This window comes from Lolium perenne, chromosome 3 (assembly GCF_019359855.2).
Source record: "Lolium perenne isolate Kyuss_39 chromosome 3, Kyuss_2.0, whole genome shotgun sequence".
Lineage (NCBI taxonomy): Eukaryota > Viridiplantae > Streptophyta > Magnoliopsida > Poales > Poaceae > Lolium > Lolium perenne.
In genome coordinates, this window is record NC_067246.2 from 108729876 (window position 1) to 108749424 (window position 19549).

The 19549-nt window shown below is 48.4% G+C and overlaps 2 protein-coding genes across 2 annotated transcripts; one reads left to right on the plus strand and one right to left on the minus strand.

The window, feature by feature from the left end:
- Window positions 1-1284, plus strand: LOC127339536 (putative disease resistance RPP13-like protein 1). The gene has a single exon (XM_051365376.1). It carries the CDS (start codon window positions 1-3, stop codon window positions 1282-1284), a length of 1284 nt encoding a protein of 427 aa, XP_051221336.1.
- An 8187-nt stretch (window positions 1285-9471) lies between these two features.
- LOC127342128 (uncharacterized) lies at window positions 9472-11999 on the minus strand. The gene is made up of 3 exons (XM_051368064.1): window positions 10814-11999; window positions 9959-10041; window positions 9472-9844 (listed from the first exon to the last, which is right to left on the minus strand). The coding sequence occupies exons 1-3, from the start codon at window positions 11982-11984 to the stop codon at window positions 9797-9799; spliced, it is 1302 nt and encodes a 433-aa protein (XP_051224024.1). The 5' UTR covers window positions 11985-11999; the 3' UTR covers window positions 9472-9796.
- Between the last annotated feature and the right edge of the window lie 7550 nt (window positions 12000-19549).

Below are 19549 nucleotides of genomic sequence, written 5' to 3' on the forward strand. Positions count from 1 at the left end.
ATGGTGGCCATGGCGGCGGCCGGCAAGACCGCGATGAGTCTGAAGAAGCAGGAGGAGGAGGTGTCGCGCATCATATCCAGGATGATCGCCAAGGGCCACGCCCTGCTCGGCACCGACGCGACGGAGAAGCTGATGCAGCTGGAGCCGAAGGTCTTGAAGGTCGAGGTGGCCGTGAGAGAGGAGCAGGACGCCCCCATTGGGATCACCAGTCCCCACACGGATCGGCATCGCGAGCTGCTGGTCCAGCTGAGGCTCATCTTGCACGAGGCCGAGGACACGCTGGACAAGGTCGTCACGCGCCACCGGCAGATCGTCTCCCTCCCCGCGAGCACGAACCCGTTCCACGAGCAGAGCTGGGCGAAGAAGAAGCTCGGGTCCGTGTTCCACACCGTCTCCGGCGGTACCGGGACGGAGATCAAGAAGCTGGGGAGGAGCATAGACCAGGTACGTTCCGTAATCGACCGGCTGCACGAGGGCATGGCCGCGCTGGAGGACGAGGGCAAGCTGCCGACGGACCGGCGCACCACAGGGGTTCCTCCGGCGAAGGTGTTCGGCAGGTTCGTGGACTGCGAGAGGATCGTGGCGATGCTTCACAGGACGGTAGGGTACGAGGACCAGCAGGGCCCCGGATGCTGCCCCTACTCCGTCGTCGGGATCCATGGCGCGCGCGGGTACGGGAAGACGACGCTCGCGCAGCTCGTCTACGCCCGCATCGACGAGGCCGGCTACTTCGACCTCGCCATGTGGGTGCACGTCTCCCGGGACTTCGCCGCCGTGTACGACGTGTTCGCGGACATGATGAAAGCGGCCACAGGAAGAGCACCGTGCAGCCATCATGATTCTAGCACCATGCAGAGGAGCCTAGAGAAGGAGCTGGGCGGGAAGCGCGTGTTCCTGGTTCTGGACTTGGACGACGTCCGGGGCAACGACGGCACGAACGAGCGGCTCCGCCGTATCCTGGCTCCACTCGAGTTTTGTGAACGGGATAGCAAGGTGCTCGTGACGAGCCGGACCGTCGACGCGCTGCTGGTGCTCGGCGCCCCGAAGGCGAGATGCGTCCCTGTGCCGGAGCTGGCTGAGGACGTGTTCCTCCAGCTCTTCTTGCATTACGCGCTCCAAGGCACCGTGGATGAACGGGACCGGGGTATTCTGGAAGTGATTGGGGCCGACATCGCCAAGAACCTCAAGAGGTCGCCACTGGCGGCGAAGACGGTGGGGGAGAAGCTACGTACGAACAAGAGCATTGAGTTCTGGAGAAGCGTGCAAGGCGCTTTGCCAAATTAGGGCTTAATAACTAGGCCGGGTTATTGTTCCGATAAATAGACCGGTTGTTGATTGTTAATTACTTCAATTCCATGAGGGTGTGTGCGTATGGATGAACAGTTCAGACCTATTGCATTGGTTTTTCTTCCATTATATGATAGCCATACAGGGAAGTATCATAGATTATATGCATATATTTATAATATCATCTACCAGTATCATAGTCTTACTCCTTCCGATCTAGATACATCCATATTAGAGTCAATTAATATGAACCGGAGAGAGTATTATATTTAATATTTGTAGAATATATTAATGTAATTTTGTGGACAACATATATTTGTCATTAAATTTTCTATTTTCACATTCTATAATACGATATCTTGCCACTACGACAGACCTTGAGACTTCTCGAAATATGGGCAAACATGCTTAACATGCACTCGCTCTGTTCTAAAATAAATAGCATATATTTTAGCCCTAAAATTTATTCTAAAATACTCTACATTCTAATTTTTAGTCAACAACAACACTGAAAACGAAATGGTTTACTTTTTTTTATTAGACGTTGCTATTTTCAATGTAGTTTTGATTGGTTGTTCATATATCTAAGTAGTAATACATACAACACTAATTTGTCTCATGCATTTTACCTAGAATGTAGAGTAAATCAGAACGGAGGGAGCAATTTTTTCGGACAAAATCACCTAGAACGTTATGTAATGCAAGCAAGGGTATCACCAGAAAGCCTGGGCCGCTGCCCAAGAGGGATTTGAGCTATATCCGCCATTGACCGCCTCTTTTCTTGTTAATTGTTACGTTACATCATCTTTTTACCAATGTGATAGTTATGCCATTACTTTTGACGCACTATGATCAGCCTTAGTGATGACGACACATAAAAGTCCAATGAGACTTGATTAAGCACTTAAATGCATACTCCAATTTAGTACAACCTTATACTAAATTAGAGTCAATTAAAAGGAAACTGAGAGAGTAGTTTGGGAAAGAAACAACATAGTTGCACTTTCTTTTTAAAGCGAGATAGTTACTCTTTTTTTTTGCATCACGCCAGATATTACGGGGGACAAACGATTAGTCTTATGCATGGAAGCTACATTCTGTAGGTACCAACTAGAATGTGGACGCAATGGCATCAGATAACCCTTGTGCCTGAAAGGCGGTCGCACTTGTTCACTCCATTTTGGTCTATGAGATGCAAAAAGTTCTCGATGATGGACATGTGATCAGTTTCCTCGCAGATCATCGCTTTGAATCACCAGTCGAGCACGGGCTAATTGCTATGCGGACCTCCCGTTTTCGTGAGAGAGCTCACAAGGTCCATTGTTCTTTGTAATACGGAGTAGCATAATTTTGAAAAGTTGGGTAGCCAATTGCTTTCAAGGGCCTGTTTGAGCGAATGTTGGCTAAACCAGATGTTGCATTTGATTTTTTTTAAATTTTGTTTCGTTTTCAGATGGAGAATCCACTTATAATGGTGGCGTACAACTGAGCAATTTTGCCTCTCATCTAACGCAATTCAACAATGGGTTAAGTAAAATTTCAGAACACCTCAACCAAGCAATGCCATACTTGGAGCTGTTGGGTAGAACCGTAGGCGACGGTCCCATTAATCTTACAGAGCTCCTCAAACATATTTTTCAGATACTAGGGAGGACGAGTAGTGGCATTGCAATTGCTACTAGAGTCTTATCAATCGAAGGGTCAAAACTTCAACAGAGACGAGTGATACAGAGGGTTTCTATCACTGAGATTATCATAGTAGAAAAGTGGAGCATGCAAATGATATAATCAATGAATGGGCGGAGAACAATGTAATTGTCATTGCAGAAGTTGATAATGATTTTGGAAGAGAAGACGCTCCAAATATACCAAGGCCTTCTAGCAAGGTAGATCGTTTGATGTGATCATTGCGTTCAAAGTTTTGCGCTCAAAGGTCCAAGATGTGGGTGAGAGCGAGGGGATCGTGGTGTGAGTGTGTGACGTTGATGTTTGAATAATTGTTGTTGTTATTTCATGTACTTCATCACTTTGTGGCAGTGTTACAATAGTTGGTCATTTGGAAACATAGTTTAGCTAGACTATAGATCGCTAAACAAGTACCACAATTGAATCGAGTATAAATAAAAAATAATTATGTTTTATACTAAACTCTTATATTTGTTTGCACTTATGTTGCTTAATATAGCATTAGTGAGTACAATTTGTTTAATTAGATGTCACAATTAACAACATAATAATGTTTCTAAAAATTAGCTTTAGTGCTTTCTGTAATTCAGGTGTAATGTATATCACTCCAAAGTTTGCTAGTGCTAAATTTAATTTTTATGCTGTAACAAAATTTCTCTTTGAATTAATTTCTGCAGTTGCATAAACTATGCGGTGAATGCATACGAGTTTATATATGTGCACATGTGTTGACGTATATATTTTAATATGATTAAATATCATGATACAAATCTCTAAAACATACACTCGAGCCAATATCTTAATTAGGAGTGATTCTAGCATATTATTAGATATGTATAGTCATGGAAGCTTCTAGACTACAATTAAATTGAAGTGTTTTGCAAAGGTGTCTCATAAGTAAGATTTAGTAATAAGTTGACAACATGTGCATACTTCTGCATGAATTTAAAAAACATCGCTTAAAGCACCATCCAAGAAGATTAAATTGGGACAGATTCTATTTTGCGTATATAAGATCTGCTTATTTTCATATGCTCGTATTGGCGCTTTGTTTGATCTCGTGCAAACAATAATTTTAGTTGTTTTCTAAAAAGATGATCAAAATCAAAGAAAAGATTTAGCTATTAATTAACTATTAATTAACCATGATACATAACTAATTAACCTTTCATTAACCATGATACATAACTAATTAACCTCTTAGGACAAGGTGTTTTTGAAGCCAAGAGCCTATTCTCCTAGTTTTTGAAATGTGTTTTAAACACATTAAAAAAATGTCAAAAAAAAAGTGGCACATACATCTCGATGTTCTATGTGCTCGCAAAGTCGTTTCAGGAAAAACTACTTTCCGTCCTTGGCATGGGAGGGAGGATGTGGAGGGGCTATGCAGAATCACCCATGCAACCAATTCGATGGATAGCCATTGTATTAATCATAGTGCATGAAACCTATCTCGCCATAAGACGGCACCATCTGTAGTTATGATAACTCTATGGTCCTACTATACTCCGCCAACATCTCGTCAAGATGGAAAGGACGTCCATGATTATCCAGAGAACCTACTCCATTGCAAGACATATTTTGTCTCCTCTTCCCACAAGAAACAATTGTAATCATAAGATCTAATCTTGGAAAAATCCGTGTAGTAGATGTTGCCGGATTGGACGGTCTGGACATTGTTGGTGTCAACAGGGCACCGGCGCCGGGCGACAAAGATGGAACGGCTGCCGATGTTTCTCACTAACTCTAGGACGCGTATCTTGGTATCCACCCGGTAGACAACTGGTTCGTTATTGTAAACCCACCCGCTCACCACATACAATAGCTCCCTCTCAGACTTCATAGGGTAGCACAAATTGGTTGGGTATTGGCCGGGCAAAGTTAGGCCATAAATGATGGTGCTCATCTTCAGGGTCCTTGCAGAGCGTTGCAATAGAGTCCCATCATCGACACCAAAATCATGGTTGAAATGATGGAGTTGTATTTATCGGTTCTGAATCTATAGCCTACGTAGTAGGTGTTGCTATGGAGAATTCTAAAATAACCTGTCGTCGAGTACTCTCCTTCTCCAAACCCTCATGAGGAGGGCCCTTCCTTGTTGCTCTGATCAGCTCACCGCAAGGTATTATTTTGCAGATTTGATATGAACACATGTAGCGGGGACGTCATCACGATGACCGAGGATAACTGTTCCACTGGTAAATGCGCCTACAGGCGCTCAATGGAACACGTTAATGGGTTGAGCACCCGAGTCTGGTATGGATGCACTCTCTGCCATTAGCACAACAAGGTTGCCCGTTGTGCTGATAAAAAAAAATACCTATTTAGAGGTGAGAGAATCAGAGCTTTACCCGAAGAAAAATATCGATAAAGATAAATCTATACCCACAAACACAACGAGACAGAAAATCATCTTGTTTCATTTTTCCTTTCTCTTTGGCTGTCTCAAGGATTTCCAGCCATGCTAGTACTGTACTACATTTTAGACATGTAATTATCTATGGTTGAGTCGGCATGATTATTATCAGAACTTTAAATTTATTAAAAACTTAGATGGCAACTCGATTTTCCTTCTAAATAAATAAATAATTGCATTGCTTAACAACAGAAGCAACGCTTGACCTGACAAATAAATTATTTTATAATCGCATACATCATAGGAGCCCAAACACTATAGGGGTGGTATAAGCACTAACCCTTTCATCCGCATGTATGCTCTTGTACTGATTTGATTGCCATATTCTACCCTTCAAGTGCCAATTATGTTATTTTATACAAAACCTGAAAAGTAGATGCTACTTAGAGCATATACAACACCCAACGTTTGTTTACCGGTGCCAGGATTTTTCTCCTGGCTGATAGGCAGTTGTCAGATACGATCATGGACGATGGCCGCTTATCTAGGAGCAACGACGCAAAACGTTGCGTTTGGCGTTTCGTCAATTTTGCCTTGCACCACGAAAAGTGGATCGTATCAGTTGAAAAAATTAGCGCCTCATATGGGAGTTGATCGTTTGAGGCTTGGAGCTATCAAATCTTTCCGGACGCTGGAATTGATCGATCGATTTTTTCCTGCACAAGCGTCTATATAAGCGGCCCGCATTGAACATGCCCTGTGGGCTGTTTCCCAGCCTCACAAGTTAAACATCGATTGTTAATTGCTTGTGGTTATAAAGTCTCTATATATACATCGTCGAAAGCAATTGAAAAGTGTGGTTTGTAGACGTACATTTCATGCTTATTATTATGCAAATCAATCTGCCAAAGTAATTGGGACATTATGACTGTGAATTATTGCAAATGTTTTCCTAATAAGGGCACACCAGTGAGCTACCAAGCTAAATTTAATTAGTATTCTCTCGAAAATAAGTGTCACAGAAATATCTAGATCGACTCATATGTACATGTATTACTGATAGGTACATACGAATCTAATCTAAGCTGGGTTAGGATAATCAAGAACGACATAACGATCAAGCTTCAGAATCTGAATAAGTATTCGCCTTTGAGGTTGAGAGCTATCCTGGCACGGTGAGGACAGGAGCTGATGGACATCCCGGCCGTACTAATTATCTACTGTTGCGAGGAGGCGCGTAAAGGAGAAGCTGAGGAGGCACCCCCCGTCGGCTCGTGCATCCCGCCGCTGCCGGCGCTTCCCCCGCGCGGCGACGGCAACGACGACGACAAAATTATCGAATGTAGCTAGAACTGCTAGTACGTACTCCCTCCATCCCATGGATTAAGGCGTATAATTTTTTCACAACTTTCATCAAGGCATAAGGCGTGGCTGTAGATTTGGTGTGATTCTTCCGAACCTGCCCCTCCATGCTTTAATGTGCATGCAGTGCATGCGGTGCATGCAGATTTTTTTGTTTTGGAAAAACTAATGCATGCAACTTCAATTGGCTACAGCCAGCACACACGGTATTAATGCGAGGGAAACGAGGGGGCGGGGGACGCGGACGTGGGCAGTTGGGCAGTTAATCCGGGATCTGCTGCTGAACTAAGCGATTTATTAGGGGTACGTTTGGAACTAATCTTCCAGCGATTTCCTCCTTAATCGCCGTGCCATTTTTTTTACGCCCTATTCCATGGGATGGAGGGAGTATTTTACCAAGTTATGATGAAACCCGCTACACAGAGGCCTGTCCAAACGGTCAACGTGAGTAACACCCCCGCGCGTACTTAACTCGTTAATGGCCGATTAATTAGCGATGGTTCTTTTATCGTATCTTCTCGGCTGCTCCCCTCCGCGCGGCGATGATGTGTACCAGGAGGCCTCTTCCCCCGCCCTCCCGCCATGGATGCCGAAGGAGACATCAGCGGAAGCTGTTAATTAGCCCCTGCCGCACGCCAGCCTCCACGCACTCCATCGAGTGAGGAAGGAAAGGAGGCGAGCCGGCTCGAGGTCAGGGTGGGGGAGCCGCTGCGATTCAGGCCGTGTTCCCCCACGCCGTTTTTGGAGTAGAGCGCCGATGGCGCGCGACGCGGTCAAGAGGAACGGGCGACGGCGAAGGCCACTCCCAACGCGGTGAGCCGAGGCCAGATGCGTCGCGTCTGGGCAAGGGCGTTGGGAACGGCGGCGGATCTGACGAGCGGCGATTACGTCGCATCTTGCTTCCATCCACGCCGCCACCAGAGCTCACCCACAGATCCGTCAAGGACGGCCACGCACGGCGGTGCAAAATCCGTTGAGCGGTGGAGGACGGACGGCGACGCGCGGCCGTCTTCTGCGACTCCGGGAGCCCGCCCACCGTCGACCGCTGCCGGGGAGCATGGCGGACGCTCGATGGGGGAGCATGGCGGACGCTCGAGGGGGAGTCCATGGCGGCGGTCTTCTTCGACTCCGGGACCCCGCCCACCGTCACGCTCCTCTGCGAGCGCTGATTGATTGGTCCTGGTTGGCGGCGGCAGGGCTCCAGGGCAGCGGCGTCGAGGAGCACTCGAGCTGTGAAGAATCTCTCCAACGCTAATCGAGCGGATATTTTTTACCTGAGCGGTTAAGGCATAAGACGCGTCGGACGGTTATTTGAGGCATCCAGCCCGCGGGACACGGTCAACACACCCTAACGATAAAACGGATCTCCGTGCAGATCCAACGACAACGAACGCATGCGCAGCTACCCTGTGTGTAGCAAATCCACTATCAAGTTATGATGAATTACTCACCAATGTTGCTCGATCGGAGCAAAATGGATTCAATCTCGCAAAATCGTCGTGTCATAATTTTCCCGTGTCGTTTGATTTTAGCTTTTCAGTTCACGTTTTCGGTTTCTAATCTACGCCGTGACATAATACAACTAAACTGAACAGTTCGGGAGACCGAACTCCAGGTTTTCGGTTCGTAGATATACGGGCTCTGCTAGAGATGCTCTTAGCAGTGACCCACCAGTAGTGCGCCAGTGATAGACTAAATAGGTGCGCCACTGCTAACTTTTCCTTAGTACTCCCTCCGTCCATAAAAAGATGCCAAAGATTTGTCCAAATTTAGATGTATCTATATGCTAAAGAGTGTCTAGATACATCCAAATTTAATCAAACTTTTGACATCTATTTATGGTTAGAGGTAGTAGTGATTTGGCCAGCGTGAACACAATGGGTCGCGCCGCTTGACGCAATGGTCTGGTGGGACGGGCCATCACCCGAAATCTGTTCACAGGCCAACCGAAACGGACAAAATTGGACCAAATGAGTCGCGGGTTGGGCTCGCCCCGCTGGAGATGCCCTTATGCAGGGGGTACCTGGGTTCACGCTGCGCCGACATCTAGGATGGTATGAATGGTGACTCATGCTCTGAAACCTGCTTTATGTTTCAAAAAATCAATGTTGGCACCATCCATTGCAACAAAGATAAACTGGGCATACAATAATAGCTATTGGTGAACAAAATATATGTGATAACGGCTGCACCCCTGCAGTTTTATACAGTTGCAGGTATCATAAGAACAAATGACTATTACATTGCCTTATGAAAGAAAGTAATTACACACATCCACTACTCATGAAAAAAAGTACTCCGGCTCCTAGGAAAAATTACACACATCCATTGCACACATCCATTGCAACAAAGCAGAGTTTTCATAGGAGCCGGAGCCGGAGCCGAAAGCAGCCATTTTACCGGCTAGGTATGTACCGGAATGGTGACCTCATGTTGACCGTCATCCTGGTTTAGTTTCTGAAAATTTGTGAACTATATCTGAAATTTGTAAAATATGACTGGAGCCGGAGCCGGAGTACTTTTTTTCAAGCAGAGTAATTAGTATGGTGCAATCAGCTTTGCAATGTGTGTGACTATAAATACAATTGATTTAATTACTTCCGCACTTGCCAATGATTTTGAGAACTTGATTACCCAACAAATGTACCTTCCAGTTAACCAAAATACGAAATGCGGGCGAATGTTACTTGTAATAAACAATGGTCAATTGTAGTGACTATAAATATGAATGGACCTCACAGATGATTACTCACTACTCCCTCTCGGGGATATCCAAGTACTAAGGCACCAGGCAACAAGCATCACTCTTTAACTCCTAAGCATGCATGCAGGGTCACATTACAGAGATTTTTGCTACTACAAGATACAATCATAAGTCCACCACCAGCGGGTGAGATCAGCTGCCGAAGCATATCATTAATTCATTACAGAACATGATAATGGAAGTGCTGGAATCTTGTTGTAAACTACAACAACTAAATTAGCATGGGTACATAGAATCAAAGAGGCAGCGATTATAGTCTGGTAGACTAGAGACTAGATATAAGTTATGTCTCCACTAGAGACTTGCTGATCATAACAAATGCTGTCTCAAGGTCCTTCCCCCTAGGCATCTTCCTCTGACTCAATCTTCAGGCTCACTAAGTCATGCGCCTGGAGAACACACGAGAAAACCTACTGTCATCGATGCTGCTGGAAGAGCATTGTCTGTGTGGTGAACTGATGATCAAAATGAACAACAAATGTATGATGAACTCAGAAGCTCACCAGGGAAACAGATGGTGCAGCTGACGCTGGTGGTGCAGAATCTTCAGTGTTTGAACCACTGCCAAGTTCAGATGGAAGTGTACCTGCATAAACAGCAATTGAGACGGTCAAGACTAACAAGCATACCGTATACGATCAACCTAAGCGTTATTGAGATTGACACTACTAAAAAATAATAAGAACTTAACTTGTGTGGATGATTAAGAATAACTAATTGTGAAATATATGAATGCTTTATGATATTAGAAACATAGGCTCACTGCATAAGAAAATGAAGAGCCAACAACATAATTAATCAGTTTGTGTGTCTGTTTGCCAAGTTTTGGATGGCATGAGCGGTGACACTCATGCTCCGGAAAGATACTGGCACCATTCCTTACAAGCAAAGATTAACTGGGCGTATAACAATAGCTAATGGTGAACAACCATAAGATCAAATGGTTACTACAATATTACACGGCCTTCGGAAATAAAGTAAGTACACACATCCACCACTACTCAATTTGATACCAAACAACCAAGAGAATGTACATTGTCGCCACTACAAGCAGTCATCCAAAAACCCGAACCTAAACAGCCTAGCTACAAGGTGAACTGATTATACATTGTGTCCCCAAATTACAAACAATCTAAACTATTTCTATAAGGAACATCCGGAACTATATCCAACTATCAGCATAGCAACAACATAACACTTCAATAATTGATCCACTTTCACATGATTGGGCAAAATTAATCGAAAACATAAAACATTCCGGGGAGCAATTGCTTTTGGTCTGCACATGTTCAGGCAACAGCATTGCAGTTCAGGCAACAGCATAGAGGATATGATCCATGGAAGATGTGATGCATTACCTGCGGAAAGGGCGAGCGGCAGCTCCAATGCGCGGACGGAGAAACAGTTGGGAGGCTTGCCTGATGGGGGCACGACCAACCCGTGGACGCCGCACTCCACAACCCTGTTGGCGGGCATGTCCACGCTGAAGAGGTGCTCCTCCAGGAAGAAGTAGGCCACGTCTGGATTCATGGGGTGGAGGAGCGCGAACGTGGGGTTCTTCTCCGACAGCCCGGCGGCCTTGTAGCTCTCATCAGCCCAGATGCCCTGAAAGCTCACCTTGTACTCCAGCGCCCACTTCTTGGTCTCCGGGTCATTCAGCGTCCACATGCTGACCGTCATGGGAGCACCGTCGTCGACGTCGCGGCGGCTGGAGCTCCACTCCACGCACCGGAGCTTGCCAGCGCTGACCTGCACGAAGCGGCGGTAGGCGAGCGATCTCCCCGCGCAGTGGGCGCAGCCGGCATCAGACAGATGGCAGTCGGCGTCCGGGAGCGGGACGATGTCCAGCACCGGCGCCTCCGCGAAAGGGTCGCAGGAGACGAGGCCCCCGGCGAGATCCACCCACCAGAGCTTGCCGTCGTGGGCGATGACGCCGTCGCTGCCCCAAATCCAGCGGCCCATGGGGTTGTGGACCGGCTTCCACGCCCACTCGCCGGTGTCGGAGGAGAAGCAGAGGAGCGTGGCGTGCTGGTCGTTGAACATGTAGCGGAACTCGACGACCATGTAGCGAGAGGCGCCTCCTCCGGCCAGGGCTCCCGGGGCGGCGACGACGCCGAGGTTCGACGGGTTGATCTCGGAAGGGAACCCCCTCGGGTCGCCGTGGCCTGGTTCGGGGAGGCGGAAGGCGGTGGCGGAGGCGACGTCGCAGACGAAGTAGTTCGGCGGGCGGCGCTCGATATCGGTGATGTTGAGGACGAGCACGCCGTTGCGGAATTCCGGCGGGGGAGGGGGGGTGGGGCGGAGAGGGGCCGGCGGGGCGCAGAGGAGGAGGAGGCCGGAGGCAGGGTCTGCGGAGACAACCCAGGGGCGGGCGCGGCTGGTGGGGTCGGCCTGGATGGGCGAAACGCGTGGGGGCACGGTGAGGACGGTGACGCTCGGCGGCGCCGCCAGCTCGAGCGAGAGGTCGGCATCCTGCTCCGCCGCCACGCGCGCGACCGCGTCCAGGATGACCCACGACGGCTGAGCCATTTTGGCAGGAGAGCAGAGCGGAAGCAAGTAAGGAGGATGGATGCCGATGCCGTGGACGATGGGGTTTTAGCCCAATTTTGAGGACATCTCCAACCCCTGCTGTTGTTTTGTACGAATTTGAATTCTTTGTGTTTTTGTCGTGGCTTTGCTGCGGCAGAGACACACAGCATGGTCGAGCTCCGTAGCCTTTTGGCAATGGCTTTTCGCAGTTGCCGTTTCGGTGTCTGTGGAGCAGAGACGAACAGCTTTGACCGAGACGGTCACGCTAGCTAAAATTGACTGAATTGGAACGGAGGTACTAGTAACAATAAACATTCCAAAAGAAAGATTGAAAGTTTAGAGAAAATAATTTTATCATTTTCTAAAACATGAAAGTACAATTTTCAAATAGGAGTGGGATGCACCAAATCTGATTTCAAATCAAACCTTATAGGCGGTAATATACCGTAGAATTGCCAAATGCATTTCGTCTCGTAGGGGTAGATGCAGCCACTTTCAAAAAAACATATTTTAAATGTCTACAAATTTCGAAAAATATTGAGATGTAAATCTTGATATTTTTGTTTGCACACATAGTTTCATGAAAAAAACAACATTTTTTGTTGGGGGGATGACCCCCGGTATGCCAAATGCATGCCAAACCGGATGGTTTGACCTATCAAGATACCGGTTTAAAGATTATTCCGGGGCTGTGAAGCTAAGCTTTTGTCTAAGTAAATATATACCGGTATCCCCACAGGGGTATACCGGAATGAGCTAAGAAGGTACCGGATTACCGGTACAGGCTACACTGTAGCACGTCGGTAAGACTGGTCAAAGATTCTCTAAGGAGCTAGGAGACAAAGATGAGCGAAGCACTTCAGCTTTAATCGAAGCTCTGAGGCAAAAGCAGATGATGACGTAAAAGGTACCGGAGGATGTCACTCCTCCTGATTAAAGACATACCGGCGTCACCGGTAGCCAAAGAGGCTTTGTAAAGTAGTTTGTCTAGTCAAACATGCCATTTGGGTTTCTTAGGGTTTCTTCCCCTGTAAGCCACCCTCTCCCCTATATAAGGAGAGGGGGCAGACCCCATCGCGGGCACGTCGAACCTGAGATAGAAAAAACCTGTAACCTTATTTGTTCATGCAATAGAGAGATCTAGAGGTGAATCTGCCCTTGTGTTCTTCTTCTTCTACCTCTGGCCAAGGCCAAGCTCATCTGGGAATCCATCCGGAAATCCATCCCATATAACCAAAACCCTCCCCCGCATCCTCTAGCGCTCATTCGGCCCCAACTTAAGCCATCCTATGGCATCTGTCTGTTCACCACGACGATAGTTGGCGCCCACCGTGGGGCCAGCAGCGGCGCTTGCTGGAGTTCATATTCGGGCGGGCCTCCTCACCATCGCCGGCGAGCGCGTCGTCACCGCGCTCGTCGACCGCGTCCTCGGCATGGACTTCATCAACGACAACACGGGTTGCTTCGCCAACGGAGGTAAGTTCCCCAAGAACGGCAGCGTCATCGAGTTCGGGAGCTTCCGCGTCTACTACGGCACCGTCCCAGAGCGCCAGTGCCTCTCGCCGGTGCTGGTGGCTCCGGACCCGCCAAGGTCTGCGCTTCGCGGCGGCCACGCCGCCGGCAGCGTCGAAGTGATGATGGTTGGCGCGGCTGACGCCGGCAAGGAGATCGCGGCGGAAGACGCGGGACAGACGAAGTCCACGCGCACGGCCAAGCCACCAACGGAGCGTGATCAAGGCATCACGGGTGCATCTGCAGCGCCACCGGAGACTCCTCTCCAAGCGGCGATGAACGTGCTGGCAACGCCCATCGCGCACAACATCGACCCGGCAGCGGCTCAGGCGGAGCTGGAGGCGCAACGAAAGACGTTGCTCTCCGGATGCGCGGACATCATCCGGGCGCAGCGCGAGCTGAACCTAACCCTACGTGAGTATAACGCTGCCCATGGCTTTGCTTCCGTTAGCGCTCAGGCTGCTAGGATGCCGAAAAACCGGCTTAAAGCTCGCAATCTAGATCAGGATCTGCGTAAGGACATTCTTGCTGGCAAAAGTACCTCTGCAACTTTGAGTATCGTAGAGAAACCTAAGTACAGTAGCCCGGATAAAACCATAAAAGCTGCTAGGGCTGCTGTAGAGCTGTGTGCTTCGCTTACCGGAGATGCCCTAGCCAGACAACAAGATCGTGTTAGGGAGTTGCTTGACATGACCCAGGAACAAAATGCTGAGTTGGCTAAGGCAAACAAAGCTGCGGCTTCGAAATCTGTGCGTTCGGCAAAAAACGCCGGAAGCAAGTCCCTGGGGCAGGCATCGTCCCCCCATCCGGACAGGAGAAAAGAAAAAGAAGTGAATGTGCAGCAGATGACTGTGTACGATCTGGTTCTTGCCGGAAAGCAACAAGCCGGGCAACACGATGCCGGTAGAAAAAGCCAAGGGGCGGATCGAGGCTACGCCAGAAGAGGCTATGTCGGAAACAATCATGCCGGTAAAGGTGAAACCGGGCAAAATTATCGAGCTGCAAGGGCAGCGTACGTTGAAGATGAAATGCCACCACCAAGGTACCGGCAGGCAAGAGCCGCGGTACCTGAACGTTACGATGAAGCTGATTCAGCAACTGAAAGAGTCGCAGCCTACCGGAACCCATTGGGGGAACGCGTAGGAGAAAGATGCTTACCAGACCAGGATGCGAGGCACCGGCTGGATAGGGTGTATTTATCTGAAATGATCGAGGCAGAAGGTCCTCCTGGCCCAAAATGCTTTTGGTCCACGAATCATGAGAGAGGAACCACCGGTTCGCAACTTCCAGTTGCCTCGTGACACAAAAACATATGATGGCACCACCAAGTCGGAAGACTGGCTCGTGGATTACGTGACCGCAGTTTACGTTGCTGGCGGCGGAGGAACCGTAACAGGCGGAGGAAACCGGCGCTGGGCCGTGAGAATTGTACCATCTTTCTTGGTAGGACCGGCACGCATCTGGCTAAACAACTTGCCGACAGGAAGTATAAATGGATGGTTGGACTTTGAGGAAGCATTTGTGAGTAACTTTAGCAGTACCTACCGCAAGCCAAACAGGCCGCAGCAGCTCGCCTTGTGCGTGCAGCGCCCCAATGAAACAGGCCATCGAGGCGCAGGCCATTGCTTGGTTTTGCAATGGGTGCCGGAGAGGTTCACCGTTGTGGCAAAAGCTGCAGCGAAACATGCCGGTAACTCTGGCAGAGATGATACGTGTGGCAGATAGCTACGCATTGGGAGACCCAATGCAACCGGCAGTACAAGCTGATCTGGCACAAACAAGCCAACCGCGCCAAGATCAATACCGGGATAACCGACAACAAAAGAAGGGAATATTTTCCGGATCGAAGGTATGGTCCGCAGCAAGTAGCCTCGGTGCAGGATAATTCCGGCGCCAGTGGAAGCCAGAGACAAAAAACCGGATCGCAGCCGTGGGCGGGTCCTAAAAAAAATGGGTTGAAAAGAAACCGTGGGGAGAGAAAAAGAATTGGCAAGAACATGCAAGATACACCATGGAATCGGCAATGGAACAACCATGCCGGTGGCACACTCCAAATCCGGCGAAGCCGGCAAACCACTTGACAAAAGATTGTTCCTGGACAAAGTACTTGATGTTGAAAGGTGCGGTAAAAGATGCGCAAGCACAAGGCTGTACTACGATATTACCACCATCGCAAGACATGCTGCGGCAACAACTACCACCGCCACCACCGCTTACCGGAGCGAATGCTCTACCGGTACAACCTCAGCCAAACCGGCAGCAGCACCAGCAAGTTCATCAGGTGGGAGATGGCAGTGGCCAACCGTCGGCACCTTTGGGCCGGAATGTTTACCAGGACCCGCACTTGTGCTGTGTTGTGTTCATTACCGAGCCAACTGACAGACAGAGCATGCATCGTCGTTCCATGGAAGTGAACGCGGTGATGCCGGCAGTTCCAAAATACATGCTGTGGTCAGATCAGGAAATTACCTGGTCATTCAAGGATCACCCCAAGATCATGCCAAACCCGGGTGGCTACGCTCTTGTCGTGGACCCAATCATGCATGGGCCAACGACTCGAGTCAAGTTCAGCAAAGTACTGATAGACAATGGAAGCAGCATAAATATCATGTACCGGCACACAATGCACACGCTGGGAATAACAGAAAACATGCTACAGCCAACCCACACAACGTTCCACGGAATTGTTCCGGGCCTGTCCTGCTCGCCTATGGAAAAAATCCGGGTGGATGTGTCATCCGGAGGGCGTGACAATTGCCGAGTCGAAAACATTTTGTTCAAGGTCGTGGACCTAGACAGTCCCTACCATGCACTGCTGGGGAGACCGGCATTGGCAGCGTTCATGGCCACAACTCATACGGCGTATCTCAAGATGAAGATGCCGGCACCTCGTGGACCCTTAACTGTGGTGGGAAACTACAAAGCCTCACTGGAAACCGCTTCCGCCGGATCAAACCTGGCAGAATCGCTGGTGATCGCAGAAGAAAAAAGAAGGATGCAAACCACAGTTGCGCTGGCTCAGTCCTCACAATTGAGCTTGGCGGCAATGAGTGGCAGCTTGGGAACATCGGCATTCAAGCCAACCAAGGAGACAAAAGACATTGTGTTGGATCCGGCATACCCTGAGCATACCGTCCGCGTCGGTGCTGGCCTGAGTGAGGCATAGGAAAGCGCGCTCGTCAACTTCCTCCGTGAGAATCGGAATATCTTTGCCTGGTCTACTGATGACTTGGTAGGTGTTCCGAGGGAGTTAGCTGAGCACTCTCTGAATGTCCGGAAGGATGCTAAGCCGGTGCGGCAACCCTTACGCCGGTTCGCTGAAGACAGGAGAAAAATCAGTGGAGAGGAAGTAACAAAGTTACTGTATGCCGGTTTCATCGTGGAGGTACTGCATACTTAGTGGCTAGCCAATCCGGTGTTGGTCGAGAAGAAAAAAGAGGAGGAACCCAAAGCTCCAAAGGTGTGGCGCATGTGCATTGACTACACCAACCTGAACAAGGCTTGCCCAAAAGATCCTTTCCCTTTACCCCGGATCGATCAAGTGATTGATTCTACTGCTGCCTGTGAGCTGTTGTCTTTCCTGGATGCTTATTCCGGTTTCCACCAGATTCCCCTGAAAAGGGAAGATCAAATAAAAACTGCGATCATTACCCCGCACGGGGCTTATTGCTATGTCACTATGCCTTTCGGTTTGCACAACGTTGGTGCAACGTACCAGCGCTGTATGCAAAAATGCTTGTTTGATCAAATCGGTAAAAATGTGCAAGTCTATGTGGACGATGTCGTGATAAGAACTAAGGTAAAAGAAACCTTGATCGATGATCTCAGGCAAACATTTGATAACTTGAGGAGGTTCCGGATGAAACTCAATCCGGCAAAATGCACTTCGGTGTCCCTGCCGGCAAACTGCTCGGCTTTCTCGTATCAAGCCGGGGAATTGAGGTTAATCCGGTAAAAATTCGGGCAATCGAAAGAATGACTATACCACAAGATCTCAAAGATGTGCAAAAGTTTACCGGAAGCTTGGCATCGCTGAGCCGGTTCATAAGCAGGCTGGGGGAAAAGGCCTTACCACTCTATGCTTTGATGTAAAAAATCCGATACCTTCATCTGGACCCCTCAGGCAGACGCAACATTTAAAGAGCTAAAAACTATGCTAGCCACAGCAACAGTGTTGGCTTCGCCTTTGGAAAGGGAACCCATGCTGTTGTACATAGCGGCAACCAACCGGGTTGTGAGTGTTGTGGTTGTAGTAGAAAGAGAAGAGGAAGGAAAAATCGTGCAAAGGCCGGTATACTACCTGAGCGAGGTGCTCTCCCTCTCAAAACAAAACTACCCTCACTTCCAGAAAATGACCTATGGCGTGTTCATGGCCGCCACAAAGCTCAAGCACTACTTTGAGGAGCACCCCATGAAGGTTGTAAGTGAGGCACCCATTTCAGACATCATGTGCAACAAAGATGCTAGCAGTAGGATTGCAAAATGGGCAATTCAGCTGTCACCTTACGTGCCGGTATACGAAAGAAGAGATGCCATAAAATCACAAGCCTTGGCTGATTTCCTGGTCGATTGGGCGGAAATGCAATACAAGCCACCGGAGCAGAAAATAGAGTACTGGAAGATGCATTTTGATGGTACTCACCTCACCAAAGGGAGATCATCTCCGGTATGTTTTGCAAGTACATTTTAGGGCATCGAACAATGTCGCTGAGTATGAGGCTCTGATCCATGGACTTAAGGTCGCAAAATAAATCGGTGCACACCGGATCATTTGCTACGGCGATTCAGATCTTGTGGTGCAACAATGTTCCGGAGATTGGGATGCAAAAGATGCCAACATGGCCTCATACCGGTTTCACGTACAAAAGATTGCCGGATTCTTCGAGGGATGCGAGTTTCACCATGTGCCGTGGGCGAAAAATGAAGCCGCGGATGCTTTATCCAAGCTGGGCTCGTCTAGGCAGGAAATTCCTCCCGGAATAGCATTGGCTCACTTAAGGGTACCATCGATCAAACCGAGTCCGGAATCAGAATCGATTTTCATACCGGAATCGCATGTTGTGCCAATGGATGTTGACGAAGTGATAGGGCAAAGGTGGCCGATCTTTCGATGAGAGTGTGATAACGTCGATTTGTTGTTGGAGTTCGTGCTTGACGATCCGGCTACACGTGCAAAGCTCGTGCGCCAATGCAATCGCTAGGACAATCTCCGGGAGTTACTGATCTTGCGGGTGCACGATCAGCCTGACCAGCGAGGGTCTTAATTCCTACCTGAAATCGAGAACAAGTAAGAACTAATAATGCAATCAGAATATTGCGGATATAGATGAAAGCTTTATTGAAAAGGTGGGATTCCGAATAGTCGGTCTTGTTCTGGGCGTTGGCCTCAAAATAAGTACACGAGAGTTGCAGCAATGGCTAACTTTTAGTCTAATCAAAATCCGAGTCTAAACGTGACGGCTATGGGGGTATTTAAAGGAGGAAAAGGTGGGGTTTCGACCAGCCATACGTATGGTGGCCGAACCAAACCCTAGAAGGCCTTTCCCCCTTCAATACGGACTCTAAAAAGTGGCTGACTTAATTCCGGCGAAAATGACATGGGCCTGGCCCAAAACTAAAGGTGACGCAACACCATATTATGCTATGGACGAAATTATGAAGTGGAGAACTCTATATTTCGTCCATGTCTTCATCTCTTCTTATGGTGGCTTCAAAGTCCTGAAATCTCCACTTGTGGCGTCATCTTCAATCCTCAAGTGCTTGCTGCCATCTCCTCCATGTGTGATCATGCTCCAATGCTTGTCCTCCTCATCCATGCTAGGTCCATCATTCCTAAGAGTAACAAACATATCTGATTTAGGCAGCATCATATTCTCATGTATATGAGGAACAGTTCCAAGAAACGAAAGTACCTGATAGTTAAGTTGTTTGGCACGAGCTCGAGTGATTGGTCCTTGTATTTGTGTGGCTGTAGGTACAGCGGTTGTATCAATAGATGGGATGTCCTCATCATGCCCCCCTTCTTGAATTGAAGTCGTCCTCGACGCAAGCTC

Coding starts and splice junctions, on each gene's coding strand:
- LOC127342128 (XM_051368064.1), bottom strand. CDS start 11,984: ATGGCTCAGCCGTCGTGGGTCATCCTGGACGCGGTCGCGCGCGTGGCG. Junction 10,042..10,813: donor GCCGCTCGCCCTTTCCGCAG/GTAATGCATCAC, acceptor CTGTTTATGCAG/GTACACTTCCATCTGAACTT. Junction 9,845..9,958: donor CTGCACCATCTGTTTCCCTG/GTGAGCTTCTGA, acceptor TGTGTTCTCCAG/GCGCATGACTTAGTGAGCCT.
- LOC127339536 (XM_051365376.1), top strand. CDS start 1: ATGGTGGCCATGGCGGCGGCCGGCAAGACCGCGATGAGTCTGAAGAAG.